General features: G+C 45.2%; 2 protein-coding genes across 2 annotated transcripts in view; one reads left to right on the forward strand and one right to left on the reverse strand.

The window, feature by feature from the left end:
- Positions 1-23,884, forward strand: part of LOC144122060 (3-alpha-hydroxysteroid sulfotransferase-like) — a 131,267-nt gene that overhangs the window by 53,249 nt on the left and 54,134 nt on the right. The window lies entirely within an intron of this gene.
- Positions 11,237-23,884, reverse strand: part of LOC144122059 (amine sulfotransferase-like) — a 70,623-nt gene continuing 57,975 nt past the window's right edge. Inside the window, exons 2-3 of the mRNA XM_077655575.1 lie at positions 22,331-22,535; positions 11,237-13,053 (exon numbers count right to left, since the gene is read on the reverse strand). Coding sequence (XP_077511701.1) covers positions 12,061-13,053; positions 22,331-22,453 — 1,116 coding nt within the window. The 5' untranslated portion in view covers positions 22,454-22,535 and the 3' untranslated portion in view covers positions 11,237-12,060. The remainder of the gene's footprint in view (positions 13,054-22,330; positions 22,536-23,884) is intronic.

The raw sequence follows: 23,884 nt of genomic DNA on the forward strand, positions 1-23,884 counted from the left end.
AAGTGATGTCAAATTGAAGACGAAATTCTCGACAATTTTAAATCTGATTGGTACTAAAACACACTGAGCACGGCCCGAGGCAATACCATGGAAATTAAACGGCTTCGTTTACGCATGGCTCAGACCACTCGGTTAACGCCGAAGCTTCTTTTTTCGATGGCCAAACTGCATGCTCCTAACCTATACCGACTTATGCCCAACGTAATTGTGCCGCTTTATGCGACCCTGTCATATCTCCGCTGACCACCTTGGATATCCGCGTCAACATTCTGGGATGCAAAACATGTCAGGAAAGCATATCCAGTCGGCCCTTTAACACAGCCACCGTGCATCGAAGAGTGTGCTTTAATTGTCACACATCAGTAAGAGTCGTCATCATCAACCTTTATTATTTCGTTCTGCGTTGGAAAACGCACGCCAGAGCATTGTCAAGCCATGGCCGTGCAATTAGGACGGAGTTGTCGAGAGATTGGAAGGCTCTCCTGTGTCGCCAACGGCAGCCTTATGTAGCCACACACGCAGGGGAGCAGTCTGCAAGGCTGTAGAACGCGTTGTTGAGGCCGATGGATGGATGGATAAGGCTGAACCCTTTAAATCGGGCGGTGGTTCAAGCCACCGAGCCATGAACGGCATAACACGAAAAAGAGTGTGGCTGAGCGTGGCGCCGCGTTAGGGGACAAAGAGGCGACGTACGCCAAACGCGTTGTCCTTCTGGGAGAGGAAGCCATGGTGGCGGCAGCTCTCAAGCAGCAAATGCAGCCAGGGAGTCTAAGCCATTACCCTGCGCAATAATAAAAGGAAATAGTTTGCAGTGTGGAAGCTGAGGTTCTGTATTTTTTTGTTTCCTAGATGATGTTGCGTCGCTTCGCGTTACGCCTGGTCCTTTTCGAGTACACACCTGATGACTGGGCCATAAACTTTGGAGCGCTTGTAGAACAACACGTGCTGGTTTGCCTTTAAGAAAGGAAGGTATCCCAAAAGAGGTAAGCCGCGAGGTCCGGGGGGAAGCCTTTTCTTGCGATCGACCAGATTCTTGAGCCACGCGGTGATGACGCCGCATGCGAAAGCAAGAACGCTGCAGGTCAGGAAAGTCACATCGAACCGGAACACCTGTGAAACAATGTACACAGCAGACATTTTTTTTAACTGGGCAAACTTGTGGCGAAAACGGCGGTCTTGGCTGTACTAGGAAATGAAATGGAATCAGAGTGCAGCTTGTCGAAGCGAAAACAACGAATTCCACAGACGAAAAAGAGGCCACGACCGCTTGTATAGAACTGTATTATAGTTAATGCCGCACATACACTCTAATTAGAATCTCCATTCTTATCGCAGATTTATTAAGCTGCTTAAAATTGGGCGGCCACGCAACGTACCATAATTTCACTCACAATAGTCCGCGTCGAGTACACTATCTGCAAAAGCCAGTGGCACTAAGCAAACAGAAAAATTACGTGCACACACTTCTCGCCTCAGAATACACATTAGTCATCAGTTATTCTTAAACATTGGCAAAAATACGCAGCGACGTCATATTTCTTCCTCACAAAACTGTCATGATTCGCAGCGTCCCGGATCTTGGAGCAAAACCAAAAAAAATTATGCCTCAATCGACACAATGTTCGTACTCACCCTATCTTTCACTGTGAAGGCGCGAGAATTATTGCAGTGAACACAGGAAGGCGCATCGCGCTTACAAGTTGCGCAGCTTTTCGTGCGCTGCAAGTGATATCCCTTATCACATTCAACGCGGCTGTGGCTGTTAAACGAACGGATGCACTCCCTGCCAGCGCTCGCGCGCCGCCTGCTGCGCGTGCGGTTGGCAACTCACGGATATAACTGTTTACTAATGGCACTGAAGAGAAGCCCGGACACATTGGAGTGCGCGTGACTATAGTGGTCGATAACCACCGCGCGTAGATAACTACCCGCCGCGGTGGCTCTGTGGTTAGGGCGCCCGGCTACTAAGCCGGAGTTCCCGGGTTCGAACCCGACCGCGGCGGCTGCGTTTTTTTTTTTTTGGAGGAAAAACGCTAAGGCGCCCGTGTGCTGTGCGATGTCAGTGCACGTTAAAGATACCATGTGGTCGAAATTATTCCGGAGCCCTCCACTACGGCACCTCTTTCTTCTTTCACTCCCTCCTGTATCCCTGCTCTTACGGCGCGGTTCAGGTATCCAACGGTATATGAGACAGATACTGCGCCATGTCCTTTCCCCGAAAACCAATAATTATTATTATTATAACCACCTTAGGCTGCGGGTCTTAAATGGCAGAGTCCGAAAACAGAAACGTTTCGGGCTCTTAACAAGTAGATTGTACGAAAGTGTGTATTATCGATCCCTTAACATCTATAGTCCGTGGGTTGTGTGGTGCAAGTTTTGTGACCGCCGCCAACTAAAGAGGGAGAGAGAGTGTAAAGTGTAGTGTGTCAATGTTGCTGATTTCGGCGTCGTACAACTATAGGTTGGTGGCCAATGCAGTCTTCTACCCCATAGTTCAGCGAGCCGCCTAGATAGACGGCTAACAGTGCTTCACACGGGCAATTTCAATGCCCCAATTAGCCAGTGGCTAATTAAATCAATTAAATGAAGATTGGCACTCCCACTCGGCTGCACTCAATGACCATTAAACTCCGTGAGCAATCAACTTCAATAGAGTTTCGCAAATAGCAATTTGAACCACAAGTTTCTTTGAAGGCAGCCTCGCACGCTCTGTACATTAAAAAAAATGAAAAGTAGAAAACAACTAACCAGCTTTTTAGAAAAAGACAATCTCAAACTGTTCTGCGGACTTTCCAAGCAGTGTGAACTATACATGTCGAGCTTTTTTTCGGGCAAAAAGTTTAAAAATTGAGAAATTGTAAGACACCATTTTGGAAATATTGAACGTAATATTTCATTAATCTCATAAGTAGTCAAATCTTTCTTCTAAACTGTTTCTATCGAACGCATCGAACAGTTAAGACTGCCTTATAAAACCAGTGGGGAACGCTTTTGATGATAGCAAAAACGTGAATAAAAAATACAAGGCTCCTGTCGGGTGATCTGCAGATATATTGATTCTTATAGTGAAATCTTGCATATTATGTAAAAATTGCGTTCCTGAACGGTTTCCCGCTCAAAAATGCTTTTGTCCAGAATTGCTGGGTATGTCAACAGCTTTTTCTGCATATATTGTAAGTAAACAAACGCCCAAATAAATTTCAAAATTTATGTTTATTAACTTGTCCATGGTAAGCGTGTTTAATGAAAATAACTGAGTTAGTTTGCTCTGCCTAGCGCACGTTGACTTATCGAAGGCCACTGAAATTAGGAATCCAACTAGTAACAATTCAAGCCCAACTTGATAGCCCTCAAATCTTTCGATGGGCAATGAGATTGCCCATTTGACCTGGCTATTGCACAAGGAAACATGTCTAAACTGCGCAGCAGTGCGTGAGTGCCCTCGGGCGCAACTTGCCCCGCACACCGGGTTCACTGGGCGCTGAAGACGTCGCCGGCACGAGTTCGGCGTGCTGCCGCAGAACAGCGTTCAATGCAGCGCATTTTATCACGTAAAAAAAAAGATGTGAAAATACTCATTTTCATGAACCAGCTATTCACACTTTCGAAAAGAAGGACACAGCCTAACATGAGCGACGCATGATGTTTATGTGCGAATACTTTACTAGAGTGCCAGAGAAGTGTCTCTCGCGTCGGCCACGTGGATTTTCTACAGGCGCAAAACCGAACATTTTCACTTATGATAGCTGCGTGCGCCACAAAGCGCTCAGCGTGAAACTTACCAAGCGTTTCGACTCCTCATAACGTGCTACAGTCGCAACGCTAAGCTCGAACAGATCTTGAGCACGCGTCCAGTGCCCTAGCTTGCGCAAAGCATTACATCCCCTAGGCGGGCAAGAGGCCCCACTATGATGGGCTACCTATACAGATGAGTACCAAAGGGGGTTGGGGGTCAGTAACGCCTTCCAATGTGATCCGTAAGGAATCCCCACAGCTATGGCAGTGTAGAATCCTATGGCTGTACGAAGAGACTCCAATTTGTCACGATTCACACTTAACCCTAATCTTAAGGAGTTCGCTTGGTATAAGAACACTTGATCTTGAGGCGAAGGCTCCGGCCTATGCGTTTATCAACGCCAAACGTATGCTGTAATACGATACAACGCAAAAAACAGGAGTTTTTAACACTGGGTCATGGTGCTCGGCACCCTGTATTACTCTGCTCGCCAATACCTACAGTAAGCGAAATGAGCTTTTTAATGTTTCACTTTATTAAAGAAGCCAGATATCAAAATTCAAGAGCTCAAAATTTTTTTTTTGACTGAATTCTTGTTTAGATGCCAAGAAATGTTTGAACAACCAGACTACTTTTTGTCCTGGAAGAATAGTCGTACAGAACTTAGGTTGTGTCCGACTGTAGACGACTCTACCGCACCGTGAAGAAAGCAGGAAAGGACTGACTGAAAGAAAGAAGAGAGAAAACAGCGCCGCAGTGGAGACATCCGAATGAATTTCGACCACCTGTAGTTCTTTAAAGTGCACTGCCGTCGCAAAGCACACGGGCGTCTTCTTCCGATGCGGTTACCGATTATTAAAGTTGGCGCTAAAAGAAGACGGTGATGCTACTAAAAAAGACTTTACAAAAAGACGGAGAGACTATGGCCGAAATGGCTATATTAAACATGCCCCATTTGTGCCTTTTAGCAACATCTCTCTGATTGGAACTCGCCTTTCAAATGCATTTCAGCTTTTTACTGCGTAATAAATTTCGACTGCAGTAATACAAACGTTTCGTCCACGGGTTGGTACTAAACAAATCGTTTCTCTATGGTGTGTAAAACTTGCAGAGATTAAGGGTGCCAGGTGCAAGATTTTTGTTATCTTTTCTGTGTGGAAGAATCAACGGCATATTCCTAGAGGACTAAACACAGTGTACAGTATAACCAATATTCTCACCTTGCTCCCCGTGCATACTTACATTCTTCGCCTTGCTTTTACTGCATTGTTATTATTTCGCCAGTGATTACGCAACAAGAAGATCAACTTGTGTTCACTATTGCTAAGTGCCAGAAAACAGGATCTTGTCCAAAATGGAATGAAACAAGCGTGAATTTCTGTGTATATAGCTTAACGTAAGATCTACGCGTGCGATTATGCTAAGTTTGATCGATCTCTCACAAATGCTATTCACCCTCGTTGTAGTCTGCATTATCTGAACGGCGTCGTGAACACTGTACTCACCGAACTAAGGACCGCCGAAAGCATCCCGCGAAAGACACCTCGATCAAAGTTTGCAAAATTGCAGCCGACAGTGTGATACGGCTCGCGGAGCTAATTGGAGCGAGGCAGGAGCGCAGTCGCGTTTGTGGATATATGTTTTCGTCCCACCCTACAAGTTATTCAGGGCGCGCAGGTGGTGCTGGCGACACTGCTGAAAACAAGCCGCAGGTAAACAGAAAACTGGATAAGGAAAACTGGAGTAAAACAGGGGCTCGATGAGGTCAGTGTATTTGATGCGGTCGTTGAACTTGTTTGCATTGGCGGAGAGTTAATGTTTCACCGTCTGTGATGCGCACTTGCTCCTAGCTGCTATCAGACTTTTTGTTAGGTGAAGTCGAGCTTCTGGAACAAAACTAAGGTGGATATTCCCGTGCTCTCCGCCGTTCATTTGTTTACCTTCGGTAGCATGGCGTTAAAGAGCACTGACAAAAGTTGTTACATTAGTTTAGAGCAAAATAAAAACAACGAGAACCTCCTGCTGTTAAAATATGAGCTCACATTTACAAAATGTACGTTATTGCAGACGGTGACAGTACAAGACGAAATATACGTTAGGTCCTTTCGGCGTACAAAATAAGAAGTTATGAAGTTTTTGCATTTAAATACACGGTGCTACCTCTTTACTAGCCTAGAGGACAGCGGCACAGCGACGACAGCACAAGAAAGAGAACAATAGGTTGAGCTGGCTGATCAGTTGGAATAATAAGAAAGTGATCATAGATATGGCTGCTCTGTGCCATGGGTCTAACACTTATCTCGTGATGCGGGCCAAATCGGCTGACTCCTGTCTCCCAGGAGCCAGCAGTCAAGAAGTAATGAAGGGTAGGCGGGGTGTCTGATGCAAAAAATATAAAACCAACAAAACACGAGCCAAACAAAACAAAGGCAAGGACGAACACACAATATCGAAAGCAATTAGTCAAGAACAGCGGTGAAGTGGACCACATGTGAATTATTTGTAGGTAAAAGTCACCAAAAACTAAAAACGTGACACGTCTTTCCACTGCACAGGATAAAAGCTGTGGGCGCAAAGGGCCACACGACAACGCTTCATGGCTCGAATGTGACCTGTGTGTTTCACACTCCTGTGAGAGACAGGTCGAAAACTTGCATGCATGGCTGCGCCCTTTAGTGTGCTTGCGAGGACCGAGTACTGGGGTGTATCTTCCTGTAAATTCAAGTAATATCCTGCGCTTCATCAGCTCAGTGAATAAGCAGAAATAATTCTGCAACGTAACTGATGATTTGCGACTCGGGTGGAGTGCGCTGTGCAGAAGACAGCGCGGGGCTCGATCTTGGGACCGGTAACGTAGAATTCCGTGAAGCGTTCCCCAGGCTGGCCCTTTATTCGGCGTTTCTTGCTTAGTTACCGCACTGCGTAAACAATTAAACTTACAGCCGGCGCAAAAAAAGTAGATATTATTGATCTTATATAGAAAGTAACTTTACAGTTAGTGCTGAACGAACGCGCAATCGCTGCCTACCTAGGCAGCAATGCAATTAAAGTAGCGCTGAGGGGCAGTCGTCGCCATGGGCACATTCCGGGGAGAATGCCGTACTCGCGCGGTAAATGCTGAATCCTGTAGAATCATTTTGAACCATTCATTCAGACAACACGCGGGCTGTTTGCTAAACAAGCAGCAGGATAAAGCGAACAGCACGGGACCCGCAGCAGTCTCGCAGCGCGGCTGCGCGGGCGATGCGAAGTGAAGACAGCGACGGGTATTGGTCGGTACGAACGTAGATTATATTGGGACAAAAAAAAAACTCGAAAAATGTGTCCCAGCCAGCACTGGTCATCCCGAACTACGACACATAGTGTCATTCTAACGTGACCACGGCATCGGCCGACTGACGCGCTGCCGGCTATGGGGAATTTGCGCTGAAGCTCTACACACTGCCTGGCGAGAAGAGCAAGCAGTTTTGGGTAGTACTCTTAGAACTTTTTCGCGCCACCTTCAGGCGCTTATAGGCGCGAGCCTCCGCGCTCTGTCGTAGGCGTACGTGCCCCGCGTCAGCTATCTGGGCTACGCCGAGAGAAGCTAGGCAATGATTGCTGTCAGCCAAACGCGGGTATCTAATCGCGCCGAATTTGTCTCGCGTTTGCAGCGGCCCAAGCGGCTGACAAAAGCAGTTTTGAGTCACCGAATGGAACAATTGCAGTGCCACCTTGGCAGCGCAGGTTCCCCTTGGGCCGCAGACACAGACGTCCGCTGAGCATCGGCGTCGAAGTAGTGTTGCCAAGCGAAATACAACGCAAGAACCTCCTTGGCAAACGCTGTTGCCAACTGAGGTCTGCCCAAGCGACCCACTTGGTTTCAGAACTAGATATCGACCCTCGTCCGCATGGCTTTGTTCAGCATGCCGCAGTACCAGCGGGCATTTCGAATGGCAGTGGTATGCACAGCCTGCGTACGAAAGCAGACGACGCAGCGGTTCGTGTGTCACTACTTTTTGGGCCCGACGTCGCCAGATTTGCTGCCCTTCCCTCGGAGTGACATCACAACACACCCCGGAGCTCAGAAACCGAAACTAAAATCGCTCAGTATAAATAATGCGTTAATAAATTATTTACTGCGCATGTACGAATCGCGGAGCACGTATCGCGCGTCTTGGGGCAAAACGCTATCTTTGAAACAAAAAACACGTTAACCAGAAATTTGGTGCTTGCACCCCTTGAACGAACCGGAGGAGTTCGCTTCACCGTAATGCATGGATGCTTTTTTAACTAGGTGATAGTGTTTGGCCAATTAAGGCGCCAGCGGCGCAGGGAAAACAAACGCGAAATTCGAGCAACCTATGCAGTAACCCTATCCGCTGTCTTCCGACGCCATCTGCAGTCCTATTCCTCTGTACTCCTCTCGCAACCTCTCCACTTGACGCCCTCTACGCTTATGTTGCCTCATTGCAAAGCTGATGCGATCGCGTCCCTCTCAAGCTCTTGCCATCTCCACGGCTCTCCGGTTTTTCGTACCACGACGCCGACAACTACGGTTTGGTCGTTGTGGGGCATATAAGAATCGCTTTAATAACAGTCCTGTATGGCAATATATGGCTTCTTCTGCCTTGATCTTTAGTAATCAATGTTTTCTTCACAGAGAGTTTCAACTTCCTTCTGTTTCTTTTAACAATTTCGGTCCTGGATTGTTTGTTTCGGTCGCTTTGTCTTGTTTACCTGGCGTTTAGTATCATTTATCCTCATTTTTGTCGCTGATATGCGTGTGCTCCGGCGGATAGTGCGTCATTTGAACAACACACATGTTCAGAATTTGCACAGCCTTCCTGTAGGGCGACGGTAGGCAAGACGAATACTACCTCCAAAGCTGTAACGCCTTCTTCTGTCGAGCTTTATGAAGCGGTTCAGTAACGTTCAGCGCGAATCCATTGTGCGCAAAGCAGAATGCTTTTGGCTTGCGCCTGTTTTGTAACCAGCTGCCTACTATGAAATAATTCATAAACAAGTAGATAATCTCTTGTGCCTGCAATCTTTAGCAAATGCTGTTCTGTACAGGCGACAAGAAATTCCCTCTCAACCATAGGTTTATGCGGCGCGGATATCTCTCGACCGAGAAGAACGCGAAAACCGCTTATGGGCCTACCGAGTACCCGTTCTCAAGAAAAAGTAGACAAGAACTCTGCATTGCTCCTAGCCTCTAGGGCGCGCCACAAGCGCTGCACGAGCGGTGGTGCGCGAGTTGCAGTGCGAATGCACCGGTCGCATCTTGGAGCTTTTACTGCCGATGCTCACAGAAGAGGAAGAGCAGTAATAATAATAATAATTGGTTTTTGGGGAAAGGAAATGGCGCAGTATCTGCCTCATATATCGTTGGACACCTGAACCACGCCAAAAGGGAAGAGATAAAGCAGGGAGTGAAAGAAGAAAGAAAGAAGAGGTGCCGTAGTGGAGGGCTCCGGAATAATTTCGACCACCTGGGGATCTTTAACGTGCACTGACATCGCACAGCACACGGGTGCCTTAGCGTTTCGCCTCCATCGAAACGCAGCCGCCGTGGTCGGGTTCGAATCCGGGAACTCCGCATCAGTAGCCGAGTGCTCTAACCACTGAACCACCGCGGCGGGGAGTGCAGTAGAAAAAGGAATAAAAGTGCAATTTCAGGCGCGTTTTTAGTCTCACTGTTTCTTTACCCCGGTTGCTGTGCGCCGACAACAGCATTGCCATTTCCAGATTGGATCCCAAAATTCACTTTCTACGATAGCGAAGATTACCGTTTTTCAATTCAACAAAAATCTGAATTTAATAATGCGCCTTTTCGCCGCTTGGAATATTCATGTCAGCAGTCCAAAAAACCCATAAGTGTAGGTACATGAGCAAAAAGAGTAGCGGAACTTCCTCTAGAAAGATTACCTATCTTCACTCAAAGGCCGCCGCTCGCAACCGTTGAGAACTGGTGGTGTCAAAACCGCACATGTCAAAAACGTGCTGCAGCGTAGCCCCTACGCTTTCGATAATATCTGCGACGCGAATATGAGCTTGTATGCGTGTCTCACACAACATTTAAAAATCTTAGCGGAAAATAAGGAATGGCTCTTGAGATATACATCTTAAAATTTGCTATACCTCGGCTCTTCACCCGATGCGTACCATGCTGCTGCTTCTCCTTCCTTAGACCGCACAGCTTAATGGGAATGCATGAACAGCGATGCCGATGGAAACAAGGATCCCGGGTGGGCTATCCTAATAAAGATTAATAGTATTTTCGTCCGTTACTGAAACGCAAGCGGAATATTTTTGTCGTGGTGTCGTTTGACGCCACCAGGGCCGAAAAGTTTAAACTTCTCCATGTCGATGAGCTGGTGACACAACTTTTTGAACTTTTGTTTTCATTTTATTTTTAGCGGATTCAATGGGCTTTTTCTATCTGCATTCTCGCGCTCTGAAAATGCTTCTTCGAGATTAAAATGCACATAAATAAACGTTTCTGCTTCGTGGGTTCGTACTATGAAAGGAGGGAGCAATACTAGAATTTTAAAAAAAATATTGTGCAGTATCTTCCATCTCCGGTATAAGCGTTTTCCAAGTTCATTTTCTCAAACACACCCACTGACCAGGCATAGCAAGACGTGCACTGTAAAAGCAGGGTGCGCACTTTTCGGCATTAGATCATGATCAACTCTCCTGAGAAACGCTGTAAAGTAACAAGTGCCATTTTAACGCTCTCCACGGAGCGCTGTCCACGTTCAGTCTGAGCTCATCCTGGTGGCATGATACGAAAAATGCCTCATATTTGTCTAGAGCGTGTTAAGACTTTCAGCTGGCGGGCCGTCTATGGTATACGTTATTTCAACTGATACTTGACTACATACCTGACGAGAATGTTGGAACTTTTCTATGTTCTTTCGAAAAAGTCACCGTGCGGCCAGTCTATTTAACCAAGGTTTGCACTTTTCCAGCCCATCCTATTTGCGGTGACAGAGGGGTTAATACAACGGCGATTTTCGCAAAACACTTCCTTTTGGGGGCTGTAAAGCCAGTATTGCAAAAATAGAGCAAGCTTGGTCTTTGATCTTGTTTACAGCAACAGTTGTCAAGATCATTTGTCCTATATAATAACTACAGCCTGGACCGCTGTAATTTATGAGTAAAATATACTGCATTCGTCCGATGACCCCCAAAAAGTTAGATAGTGTAGACTGTAGGCTCTCTAAAAACCTTTCTGTTCTTGTGACCTCGGTTTGAGCGTTAGATTTTGGCGGGCCTTAGATCAGACGCAATCATCGATTGGGAAGGCGGCAAAGCTATCGTTTTTCGCTTTCCTCGAATAGACCGAAAGTCTTAGAAACTGTTGCAGAAATGTAACTGAGTCATTAAATTGTCTGCCGAATACCATCTTTCTAAAAATGTGGTCTCCTTAGTGCTATTGCTGTGCGCCTTGAGCTGCGAAACTAAAGGAAATCAACAACAACGCAAAGTTTATTCAACAACAACGGAAACTTTATTCAGAAATCATGAATTAAATTAAATTCGAACAAGGCCAAAGTTTGCCTACGCATGTAGAGTAAGATTGAATTCTGGAATAAATCTCAAGGACCTAAGGTCGAACGTATGGTAGGATATATTCCTTCTGCTGTCGGCGGGTCTATTCTTTTCTGATTAGTTCCTGTAAGACGAACGCAGCACAGTGTGGACGGTTCGTCAGCTTCCTTCTCTGCGAGCACAGCTCATTGTTTAAACAGCCACGCTCACATCCTGCACCACTCTGCCACGCAGGCGTTTTTACTAATGCGTATGAATGTATTGACATTTTTAGTCACAAGGCTGACTTGACATGCCACACCGGATAAAATACGCGATTAGCTCAGAGACACTTTTCTCGCCCTAGGAAAAAAAGGGATATATATTTATTTTCCAACTTTTGACATAGCGTGCGGCGGTTTGTCTATGCAACTTTGTCCGCCCCTCGTAGCAGCCATTGGAGCGTGCGCAATGGTTACTATTTTAGAAATATATTTTTGCTCATTGTTACGTTTCGGTGAAATGATGTTGCACAGGTTTTGCTTGAAGATTTTGTGTTGAATGAATCCGCGTGCGGTCATTTCAACGCAACCTTCGAATAATTCGCTTGTCCCTGCGAGGCCGTTTAAGTCGTGACAGCTAATTTTCAGTCAACTGCACCTACTGTATTCTGATAAACGTACTATCGGGTTAATGTTTAAATACCTTGACAGCCTTAACACACATCTTGTTAACTGACTGAGAACGTGCGGCTATCTTTTAACCTAACATTGTAGTATAATCATGGTATGGTAAGGTGAAAGCTAAGAGCTAACTCCCTGTCTACCCAAATTGGAGAGTGCGATTGCTTCCTCTCTCATATCTTTCCAGAGCGACATGAAGGAAGCTGTGTCGCCTTCATCCTGAATCCTCGTCTCCAGACGTACCAGCTGATCTGGGGTGTAGGCTTCTTTCCAGCCGCCCACTCTGGCACAGTTGACAACGGTGTACTTGCTCCTATCCCCCTGGTATCCCCTCCGGCTAGTCAGGTTGTTAACCTTAGCCTGCCCGTACCAACCAACGTTATTTTCGCTCTGCATACGCACCACCATAACATTCCTCATCTGTTGCGGAGTGCTCCTTTCCAGTAGTGCATCTAGCAATCCATTACTCTCATCTTCTAGTTTCCTGCTGTATCGTTCTCCCAAAAAGCGTGCCAATCGCAACACCGTGCCGCGAGTGTCCTTCTTCAGCTCTTCGTAGGTGGCGAAGAACACATTTGGCTCGTCCTTCACGGCGTATCCCGAAGCCACGTGTTGAAAGTAGCTGCCGAAACCGAAGTCTCCGGCTAGAAAGGCGTCCAGGAAATCGTCGAAAGTGCCATCCTGGAAGCGGTACACGCTCAGATCCCTGACCATGTCGAAGAACGACCGGCACACGTCCCACGGGTTGCGAGCGATGTAGACGTACTTGGCCTCCGTGTCCATGGTCTCTCGGCATAAAGGCTGGTGCGTGATAAATGTTCGCAGAGGCAGCGTCGCCTGCCACTCTTGGTCGTTTGTGTATTCGACGGACCGCATGTTGCCAAAGTAGTCTTCGTAGTTTTTGATCGGCTCACCTTCCCTTAGAATTAGTTGCGTGATGTACTGCACCCATTTGGTTCCGCACTTTGGATAGGTCGACTGAAGTACGTCGCCCCCGCGGGCGCGGAACTTGAGGCTTTCCCGGAACACTTGAGGATTTAGATTGGGCCCTATGGGAGCACCGTCAATTAGCTGGGTGTGCGGTCTTTTGGGGCCCATGTCTTTCCTAATCTCCTGAAAAACAGAAAGCGATATTGTGAAAATACGGGGAGTTGTGCTGGGAGTTGTCACCAGTATTTCAAAACTCATAATCAATAACCGCTTCAGATTCCCTTACACTGTCTTTAAATACGATGTATAGAATTCTCATATTAACTATAGTGAATGCTTGGTCTCATATCGTGTTATTCCTGTTAAAAGAATAATGAGCTAATATTTCGCGAGCTCTAGGCAGTGCAAAAAGTTATGAATAAAAGAGTCTACGTGGTCTGCTTTCGGGTCAATTTCCTCTCACCAGCAACTCCCAGACAATCCTATTTTAGATTTCCAGCTCTTCAACTTAGTTCGCTGGGCTCATGACGCGAGCCGTCCGACTTCCTTAATAGCCACGATCTAGGAGAATCAGTTCTGTGTGTGAACACTATGAGGACTGAGGAACAACCAAGTAAACAGTATGTGAAAATAATTGCTAGCAAAAAAAATTAGCATAATGCTGACAACCTTCCGCCATGAAGAAACATAATGCTTTTTTGTACCTGTTCAAACGTTTAGACTTTTATAATAGACAGGACGCCTATTCGTTCGTCTAAAAAGTGTAAGACTGCCGACTCTCACAATTAATTGCTCAGTAGCGAGGTTCACTCTATCGGACAATCGAGCACGAACTGCGTGTCTGGTGCTGTCTTTTCCAGTAGCGTTTTATCAGGCCAGAGTTGTGTAATGTACCCGATTGGTGCCGCTCACTTCTGTGTACAACACTCCGATCTATCAGCGCTGAATCCCCCGGCCCTGGCACTGCAGTGTGGTTAGCATCAACGATGACATAATTAAAGTGCGCTTGAAAAAGCCTTCCTGTAGTTACTACGTTAAACCAATCGCTAACAACAGGAACGCTATATAATGGGCTGAAAAAAAAACCTTGGCCCGAAATTACTGCAGCTTCACAAATATGCGACAAAAATTAAAGGCATTGCCTGCAGAGTGGGGCAAATTTTGGATTAAGCAGCTGTCAATCAAGTTGCGTTTAAAACTTGCGTCATCACTGCATAAGCTGATAGACATATCTACATTTTTAATCCAAATGGAAAGAATGACGTCAGAGGCGTTAAAAACTATTCGTCAGAATTCTGCGAATACACAAGCACTCAGCGAGAACAAAGAAACGTACACCATAGTTACTAAGTACTGGTTTTCATTCAAATGGCTACTCAAAGGAAGGACAAAAGGAGCCATCTGCTCATGACCCGGGCAAACCACGCTATAGCCAGTTACAACAATAGAATTCTCAATTCATATCTAATTGCAAGGTCGTCCAGTAAGCTCACGACATTGTCTTGTCCTTCTTTCTAGCCGCTTAATTTCTAATACAGCAATTACCATGCTGCAAAATGATGGCTATAGAGCAATGAAGTGGTTTACAATGAATTCGCTTAAAGTATATCATACAAAAACTAAAGTCATTTGTTTAAGAAATCCGCTGAGGACCACAGTGATTCACTGTCCCGTTTTTCTCCATAACAATCGTTCTTCGCCGTCTTATTGCTCTACAGTTGATTATGTCCCTTTAATACAATATATGGGAGTGTTCTTTGAATCGAGAATGTATTGGGAAGCCTATTTGGCCCATCTTTATAACAGGCCTAGAAGCGTTGCCTGGTTGGTTTATGATTGTAGAAGCATAGTTCCCTTCCTACTGAAGAAGATGGTTGTCGATGCCATCTTATGATATACTGGGTTGAGGGGTAATAACATTCGGCTTTTGTCCGCGTCTTTGGAATAGCCGTGCTGATTTGGTTTTAAAAAGTACCATTAAAGGTGCCGCGTACAATCTGCCAATGTTGTCAATGAGCATGATTCTAAAGAGCTAGCTTTCTCGTATTGTCACTCCCTTTTCACCCACACTGTGATACTACGGCATTTCCAGTGCTCTGATTTGAAAACTGAGCACGTTCCTCGGCGCACGCTGCATTGCGTCTCTCGTGCTTCGATCCCGAGATCAAACGCCAGATATGGCGAGGCAAGGTGCTGTGTGTATGTACCTTAAGCTTGCAATGACTTGCCAGATAAATTTTTTTCTGCTGTGCTGGAATATCTACTTCGTTTTATTTCAATATTTTAGGCTCGTAAATCATTGATGCATGTGTCTTTTCATTCGCTTTACCTGCCAGGAATAGCTAAACTTTTTGTTATTAAATTATTGTAGTTGGTGTGTATTTCAGTGCAACAAAAGTTGTGTTTCCCGGGTTCGAACCCGACCGCGGCGGCTGCGTTTTTATGGAGGAAAAACGCTAAGGCGCCCGTTTGCTGTGCGATGTCAGTGCACGTTAAAGATCCCCAGGTGGTCGAAATTATTCCGGAGCCCTCCACTACGGCACCTCTCTCTTCCTTTCTTCTTTCACTCCCTCCTTTACCCTTCCCTTACGGCGCGGTTCAGGTGTCCAACGATATATGAGACAGATACTGCGCTACTGCGACAGATACTGCGATACTGCGCCATACTGCGACGAAAGATCTGATTGAGAAGCGCCAAAACATGAAGGCATCTAACACTACCGATAGAATAGAGCTAACGGAGCTATCAAAGTTAATAAATAAGCGCAAGGTAGCCGACATAAGGAAGTTTAATATAGAGAGAATCGAGCATGCTATAAAGAACGGAGGTAGCCTTAAAACAGTGAAAAAGAAACTAGGCATAGGCAAAAACCAGATGTATGCATTAAGAGACAAGCAGGGCAATGTCATTAGCAATATGGATAAGATAGTTAACGTAGCCGAAGAGTTCTACACAGACCTGTACAGTAGCCAATGCAATCAGAGCGCTAATGAGAAAGACAGCAGTAAACAGCAATGCGTCATCCCGCCAGTAACGAAAGATGAAGTAAAGAAAGCCTTAGAAGCAATGAAAAGGGGAAAAGCAGCTGGGGAGGATCAGGTAACAGCAGATCTGTTGAAGGATGGAGGGGACATCGTGCTAGAAAAACTAGCCACCCTGTATACGCAATGCCTTATGACCTCGACTGTACCAGAAGCTTGGAAAAATGCAAACATTATCTTAATTCATAAGAAGGGAGACGCCAAGGACTTGAAAAATTACAGGCCGATCAGCTTACTATCCGTTGCCTACAAAGTATTTACTAAGGTAATCGCTAATAGAGTCAGGGCAACGTTAGACTTTAATCAACCGAAAGAACAGGCAGGCTTTCGTAAAGGATATTCCACAATAGATCATATTCACACCATCAATCAGGTGATAGAGAAATGCGCAGAATATAACCTACCTCTCTATATAGCTTTCATTGATTACGAGAAAGCATTCGACTCAGTGGAAACCTCAGCAGTCATACAGGCATTGCGAAATCAGGGGGTAGAAGAGCCTTATGTCAAAATACTGGAAGATATATATAGCAACTGCACAGCTACTATAGTCCTCCATAAAGTCAGCAATAAAATTCCAATAAGAAAGGGCGTCAGGCAAGGAGACACGATCTCGCCAATGCTGTTCACCGCATGTTTGCAGGAGGTTTTTCGAGGCCTGAATTGGGAAAAGTTGGGAATAAGAATAAATGGAGAATATCTAAATAATCTGCGATTTGCTGATGACATTGCCTTGCTGAGTCACTCAGGAGGTGAACTGCAAATCATGATCAACGAGTTAGACAGGCAGAGCAGATCGATGGGTCTAAAAATTAACATGCAGAAAACCAAGGTAATGTTCAACAGCCTAGCAAGGGAACAACAGTTCACAATTGGCAGCGAGAGCCTAGAAATTGTGCCGGAATACGTCTACTTAGGGCAGGTAGTGACAGCTGATCCGAATCATGAGAGGGAGATAACTAGAAGGATAAGAATGGGGTGGAGCGCATATGGCAAATTCTCGCAGATCATGATTGGCAGTTTACCGATTTCCCTGAAGAGGAAAGTGTACAACAGCATAATCTTACCGGTACTCACCTACGGGGCAGAAACGTGGAGGCTAACGAAAAGAGTTCAGCTTAAGTTAAGGACAACGCAGCGAGCCATGGAAAGAAAAATGATAGGTGTAACGTTAAGAGATCGGAAGCGGGCAGAGTGGGTGAGGGAACAAACACGGGTTAATGACATCCTGGTCGAAATCAAGAGAAAGAAATGGGCTTGGGCAGGGCATGTAATGCGAAGGCAGGATAACCGCTGGTCTGTAAGGGTAACGGAGTGGGTTCCAAGAGAAAGTAAGCGTAGCAGGGGGCGGCAGAAGGTTAGGTGGGCGGATGAGATTAAGAAGTTTGCAGGCAAAGGGTGGATGCAGCTGGCAAAGGATAGGGTTAATTGGAGAGACATGGGAGAGGCCTTTGCCCTGCAGTGGGTGTAGTAAGGCTGATGATGATGATGACTGCGCCATTTCCTTTCCCCCCAAAACCAATTATTATTATATTAAAGTTGTGTTGCCGGGCCAAGTCCCACAAGCCGCTGTTGCCTTAGACAGGCTTGATGAATATTGGAATTATCTATTGTGACCATAAAGCTATTATTATTATTATTATTATTATTATTATTATTATTATTAATATTATTATAGATGCCTTTGTCGTTAATAATTGTTACCTAACGTCCTTTTGCACGTTTCTTATGTATGTTTTACTCATGTGCTTATGACACCTACTATACATTCAATGCCTGTATTGTTTTCTTGCATTTCTTTTTTAGTTTTTCATTATTTCCTCGTTTCTTGTGACCAGAATGATGTCTAACAATTTTTTCTACAGTTTTCACTCCTTGTGTTTTCTTACAAGCCCATCTTGAATTATCATTGGTGCTGGTCTTCTCTGTTTTTTCGCCGATTTTTCCTGGCCTAGTCCCTGAAGCAATTTTCTGTGTTTGACAGGCCTGTAACCTAAATATAACGTAAAAACTGCGGTCAGATTATTATTGTTAGTAATAGTAATAGGAGTAATATACCTGTAATCACAGTAACACTGTTACAAGCGTTACAAGAACGATAGGAAAATATATACCTCCTGTTGCCTAATGCAACCGTGCCGTCCTCCATGCCTGCCTGTTCACCTATGAGCGCCTGCGTTGGGCACTGCACTTTTTAACTGTAAATCCGGCAAAGTCCCAACACGTTGCATGCATAAGCAGCCCCACAGGAGATATTTACAAAACGTTAGTAAAAATATCATGCACTTAGTGTAGGCGTTATTCAGAGATACGACTGGATAATGTGTTCACGCACAGCGTCACTGTTTCCAGATAGAACACCTGAACATGCTATTATGCATGTGCATGCATAATACTTCATGGAGAAACAACGGCGACCAAGAAGAAAGAAGAAAGAGCGTTCATTCAAACATGACTTCCAGACCAGGGGAATGCAGTCAAAAATATTGGGGGGGTCTGGTGGTGAGACGATTTGATTCTCAGTCTGACGTCACATCCACCTTAACTTGCAACTAAGTGTACGGTGAGTGCTTCGAATTTCACATTTATATTAAACATCTGTAAATCTACAAATAATGCTTGCCGGTCACACTACTTCACCATGCTGGTTGTCTTTTTGTGTACACGCGTTACTAAAGCTAGCTGAGGACAAGCGAAATTTGAGTCAGGCAAGTGCCCACTTAATGACCAATTAATATCTGCCTCGACTTTTACTTTTCATCGATTGAATCGCATGAGGCTTGTGTAGCATGCCATTAACATTACACAGTAACTGCGCTAAAAGTACCGAGGTTGAGCGTTGGTTGCGTTAACACAAAATGCTTTAAATGCTAATTTGATAAGAGAGGCTTTCGATTCGATTTATGGGTTTTTTTTTGTGTGTGGCCAGTAGAGATTGACCCTTTGTATATATTGCAGTTACTCATCACGCGGTAGCCTCGTATCCTTAAAGCGGAGATAAAGTATCTCCTTCAATTTTTTTACATGTACTGCCCATGCAAATCATGTTCTCGGTTTCAGCAAAAAATATCATTATTTCGCGTATGTTCCCTGGGAAACTCTGCTCTCTTCCTGTCTCTTAACTCTCCACCTCTTAATTTCTTTGGCAAAGCGCCCTGTGCTGTCGTCAACTTTATCGAAAGCCTTTTTATTAGCCTCAAAGTTCCCGCTCCATAGTTTACTCGTGGAAATATACAGCTACTGTGTACTTGCTCAGGGCTACTGGTAAGCTGCTATTCGTACCCTGAGAATGCCTGCCAAATTGACTGAGCCTTATTCTTATTCTCTCCATTATTTCACTCTCACTGCACTGTAATGGGTTACTTCCTCCAATAAGTGGATGCATTCGCTGGTAATCTAAAATACATTGCTTGCTCTCGCTAACTGTTGTCTTTCCTTGGCTCTTAACCTTTTCAATGCCGCAATTTAAAGCAATGTTTCACAGAAAATTCCTATTCCAAATTCACATATGCTCTCTAAAATAGCCCTTAAAAATGTGCTTGCATTTAAAATGACTAAGCATGTTTTATTTTCGCATGTGCCTTTCTGAAACATATCCGACGCATTTGACGTCACTACCGACGTCACCAACGAAAAACAAGAAAAGAAGGCTGCACCCCCCCCCCCCCCACACACACACACCAACCCCCGGGATCCGGCACTCGGCAGCAGCTGTAGCTAGCTGAATTTTCGCTGAAATTTCTGTCTATGCACTGTAGGTTGGTCTTTCAATTTCAGTTTGTCAAACCGAGGAACTGTGTAGGTCTTGTTGCTGGTGCTGCCAAAGTTTTTGTGTGTATGAAGTTAATTCCTACTGATGACGACAGGCTCGGCGGTTGATGTCAAGGATCTTACGAAAAATCTGTCAAATTGTAATTGACGTTATCTTGCCTCACTTAGGATATACTTTTCACCTCATCCTTAAAAATGACTGGTTCCCAAGTCCCAAGAAAAAAAGAAACAAATATTGGTCATCCTTAAAGGCGCTAAAGAAAACGATGCAGCTAACTAGAGGCCGATATTTATATTAACCGTGTTTTTGAAGGGCTTAGAAAAAATTTTGTCCGTGCGCATAGAAAAATGTTTCACCAAACATAATTTATTACGAGACTGTCAGCCTCGCTTCCGTCGAGACAAATCCATCGAAAAAGCAGTACTAACGATACAAGACCTCATCTTCAGAAATACTCATTGCAGGACACCTACGCTCGGCATTTTCACAGATTACAACAAAGCCTTTGACATTTATTAGCTCAAAAATTTTGTTGACGAAAAAGTACTTACGGTGTCCGCGGTGTACTTCTAACGCTCCTTAAATCTTATGTAACTGATCGGAAGCAGTGTGCATTGGGCACCATTCGTCATCCTTTAAGATATTTCTTCCGGTGTGCTGAAAGGCATTCGTTTGGGGTCATTTCTTTTGGATGTATGTGTAGATGATATTGTATAACCCAATTCTGATGGTTTTTATGTTCTCTATGCCGATGATACCAGCATGTTTGCTGCTTGTCGCGACATACAAGAGGTGTTCGGAAAAGCGGAAACTGAGTTGACAAAGATAATTGGTCCAATGTCAACGGTCTTGAGATTAACGCAAGTTAGTCTAAAGCGATAAAAATTTAAACCATGAAACTAACCGATGGCTATATATCGTCATTTAAACTCGCTACTCTTGTTATTAAAATTGTTAACATAGAATCTTAGGAGTGACATTTCCCGCTAATATAGCAAGTACACAACACATTGATTCAATGCGTGAATTTAAGTCATCAAATGCGGGAGCATTTGCCAGATTCCCATATTATTTCCCTGAAAAAATGAGTGACCATTTGCCACGCATTATTCACATCGCTTTTAAATTATTGCTAGCTTGTTTCGGGAACAGCAATGATCAGTACTATTAACGCAATTTTTCTGTTACAGAATAAGCTTATCGCAGTATTTCTAATTTATTGAATTACCATCCGAAACAAGAACTGTTTCTCAAGTATAAAATCACGAAAATGACAAAGGCAGAGCATTATCTGAAATTTCGCGTAATGTATACTTAACTTTTTCGCAGCTAATACCTTTCAAACATTTTTCAAAGAGTTCAGATAATTTAAGCAGAGAAAAAGCGACGCTCGCACTCGAAGCTGTAATAAGTGGCGTGTACCATACAGGCGTTGCGATTATCAACCTCAATCCCTACGATACCTGCTTTCGCTTCTTCTGATTATGAACAGAATGAAAAGTATTTTGAGACCACTAATAAAAAGGAATTGCGACGGTGTTTGGTAGACAATGAACTACCTATGTACAGCCTTTGTCAAAAGTTTAGAGCCACGGGGGTTTGCTTCTGAGCCACACAGCGTAGCTCACAATGAATCCTCGGCGTTCCAAATCTCCTTAAGGAAAGCAGATGTCGGGTCATACCCCTTCCAATGAGTAGGACTTCCATGAACACTACAGAAGCCCCACGAAAGCAATTAGAAGTAAACCGCCTGGGCTCTAAACTTTTGACAAAGGCTATACAACAACCATGATCACATTGTGATGAGATTCAAATCAACATCCATGAAATCTGCGAAATAAGCTGCAATGTTTTCGAGCCTTCATTCTGAACGGAGCAGCGCCACGCTAATTCCTTGGAATTTTCATCATCGATTGTTTGGTTAAAAATTGATGTCTGGATTTGTTAATAATTAGTTTGATGATGTGAACTCCAACTGCAGTCGATACTCTGGCCACTGCTGTCATGAATGGACCCTCAGGCACTTTTTCCTCTGCTTTTTCTCCTATGGGCCTTCAACCTCGAGTTTAAAACAAATGAAATGAATTGAACATCGCTAAGGTTGTCTAAAGAATGTGCTTCCGCGAATACTGTGAATTCTTCTCAACAGAGTTTTTCTCCTTGCTTGCCACAATCCATTTCCTGATTGGTGATTGGTGATACATACACCTTTCGTGGGGGTTATTTGCTCAAGGTTCCTTAAGTCAGCCTTGCAGCAAGTTTCTTCACGCGCTGTTCGGAACACATCGCTTTTAGACGAAAATATGTAAATGCCTGCTCATCTTTCGTCGGGGCCTCTGCTCGTCAGTATTCTAGAATGGCCTACCCCAATGCTCACAGAAACCTCCTACTACTAATGCACCAGGTTTCTATTACCATTATCATCTGATGCCAATGGTTGCCTATTTAAAAAATCCTCTTGCCACAGCTATTTGAAGCCTTCCGCCAGCTGACTGTGTGCGTAAGGGAATTTCTAGGTCCTTCACTTTTTTATCAATATTTTTGTTTCTCCAGATGTCAGCAATTTTCGCATCCTTAGCTGCTATGATACACAGTTTGTTTTGATGGCAGACCCTCATTTAGAAAACACTTCTAGCAAACCCTTACCTCCTGCGTTTGACACACGCACTCTCCTCTTGCCTTCCAAGTGCCGGCACGCGCCTGTTGAACAGGCCGATTGGACGCATCGCAGCAAATATAGCCTGCTTCCGCCGCTGCGCAGCTCACCATCTCTGCTGCAGGAGCATCGCCCGTTGTGAAATGCGGCACTTCCTTTCCAGGCAGCTGGCTTTCAGCATGCTCATGCTAGGCTCTACAAGTGATAAGCAAAACAGCGTCCGGTTAAAGCGCATCAAAAGAGACGGCAAAATGTATATGTGAAATGGCAGATTTCATAGAAAGCTTCCTGAGAATTCCACATGTTTGAAACATGGCCGCACGTGTGGATGGGCATCTTCCTCCCAGGAAGAAGAGGGCAGTATTATAATTATCGAAAAATCGATAATAAAGGAGCTATACGAATTCTCACAGATTTTTGCGCATGATGTAGGTTTTATTTTATTTTTTGCTATGTTCCTACCCTTCTTCTAACTGCTCTCATTGCAAGCGTCGTTCGGCTTTCTGAGCTCCACAAAAATAACGGTGCCTCAAATGCCCGCGACAATCACTACCGCAGAAGTGAGCTGCTTTATTCACACTCGTCTGATGTTGAGTGGAGCAGAATAGCGCTTTAACGTTCCCGAAAGGCTGATTGGTTTAAGGCGGCATGAGGTTTCTATACCAACATTATCGTCACGTTGCTGCTCCCGTGATAGATAGGTTACTCGTCTTAACTTACGGATTGGCAAGCATAGCTTGTGCTGGGTGCATCATCCCTGCCTGCCTGCCTGCCTGCCTGCCTGCCTGCCTGCCTGCCTGCCTGCCTGCCTGCCTGCCTGCCGGCCTGCCCGCCCGCCCGTCAGTCCGTCCGTCCGTCCGTCCATCCGTCCGTCTGCCTGTCTGTCTGTCTGTCTGTCTGTCTGTCCGTCCGTCCGTCCGTCCGTCCGTCCGTGCGTCCGTCCGTCCGTCCGTCCGTCCGTCCGTCCGTCCGTCCGTCCGTCCGTCTGTCTGTCCGTCCGTCCGTCCGTCCGTCCGTCCGTCCGTCCGTCCGTCTGTCTGTCTGTCTGTCTGTCTGTCTGTCTGTCTGTCTGTCTGTCTGTCTGTCTGTCCGTCCGTCCGTCCGTCCGTCCGTCCGTCCGTCCGTCCGTCTTTATGAAGCCGTTTTCGAGGTTGGCTGCTCACCTGGCCACCGAGTCGTGGGCAACCTGCCTAAGTATGTATGTATACCTGGTCATGTTGGCCACCCACTGAGCAGGAGAGGTGGATAGGTGAGCTGGGCTGGTGGGCAGGTAATCAGGCGGCCAACCGTCTTCGGCCGCAGCTCAATTAATTGTGAGAGGCTGCTCATGAACAGCAACCTGGATCGCAACTCAACCCAAGCCACTAAAGTTCCACCGATGGCAGCACCTGCCATAGAAGGGCTGTGGCGCATCGCTTGAAACGTTTACAACTGCTCCAGGAGTAGCAGGAAGACTCCCTGGGAGCTATGAATGTAGACAATGGCAAATTCCGCTTATATGGATATTAACACACTATCGCTGTCCGAAAAACTGCCATCCGTGA

This window comes from Amblyomma americanum, chromosome 2, assembly GCF_052857255.1.
Source record: "Amblyomma americanum isolate KBUSLIRL-KWMA chromosome 2, ASM5285725v1, whole genome shotgun sequence".
Lineage (NCBI taxonomy): Eukaryota > Metazoa > Arthropoda > Arachnida > Ixodida > Ixodidae > Amblyomma > Amblyomma americanum.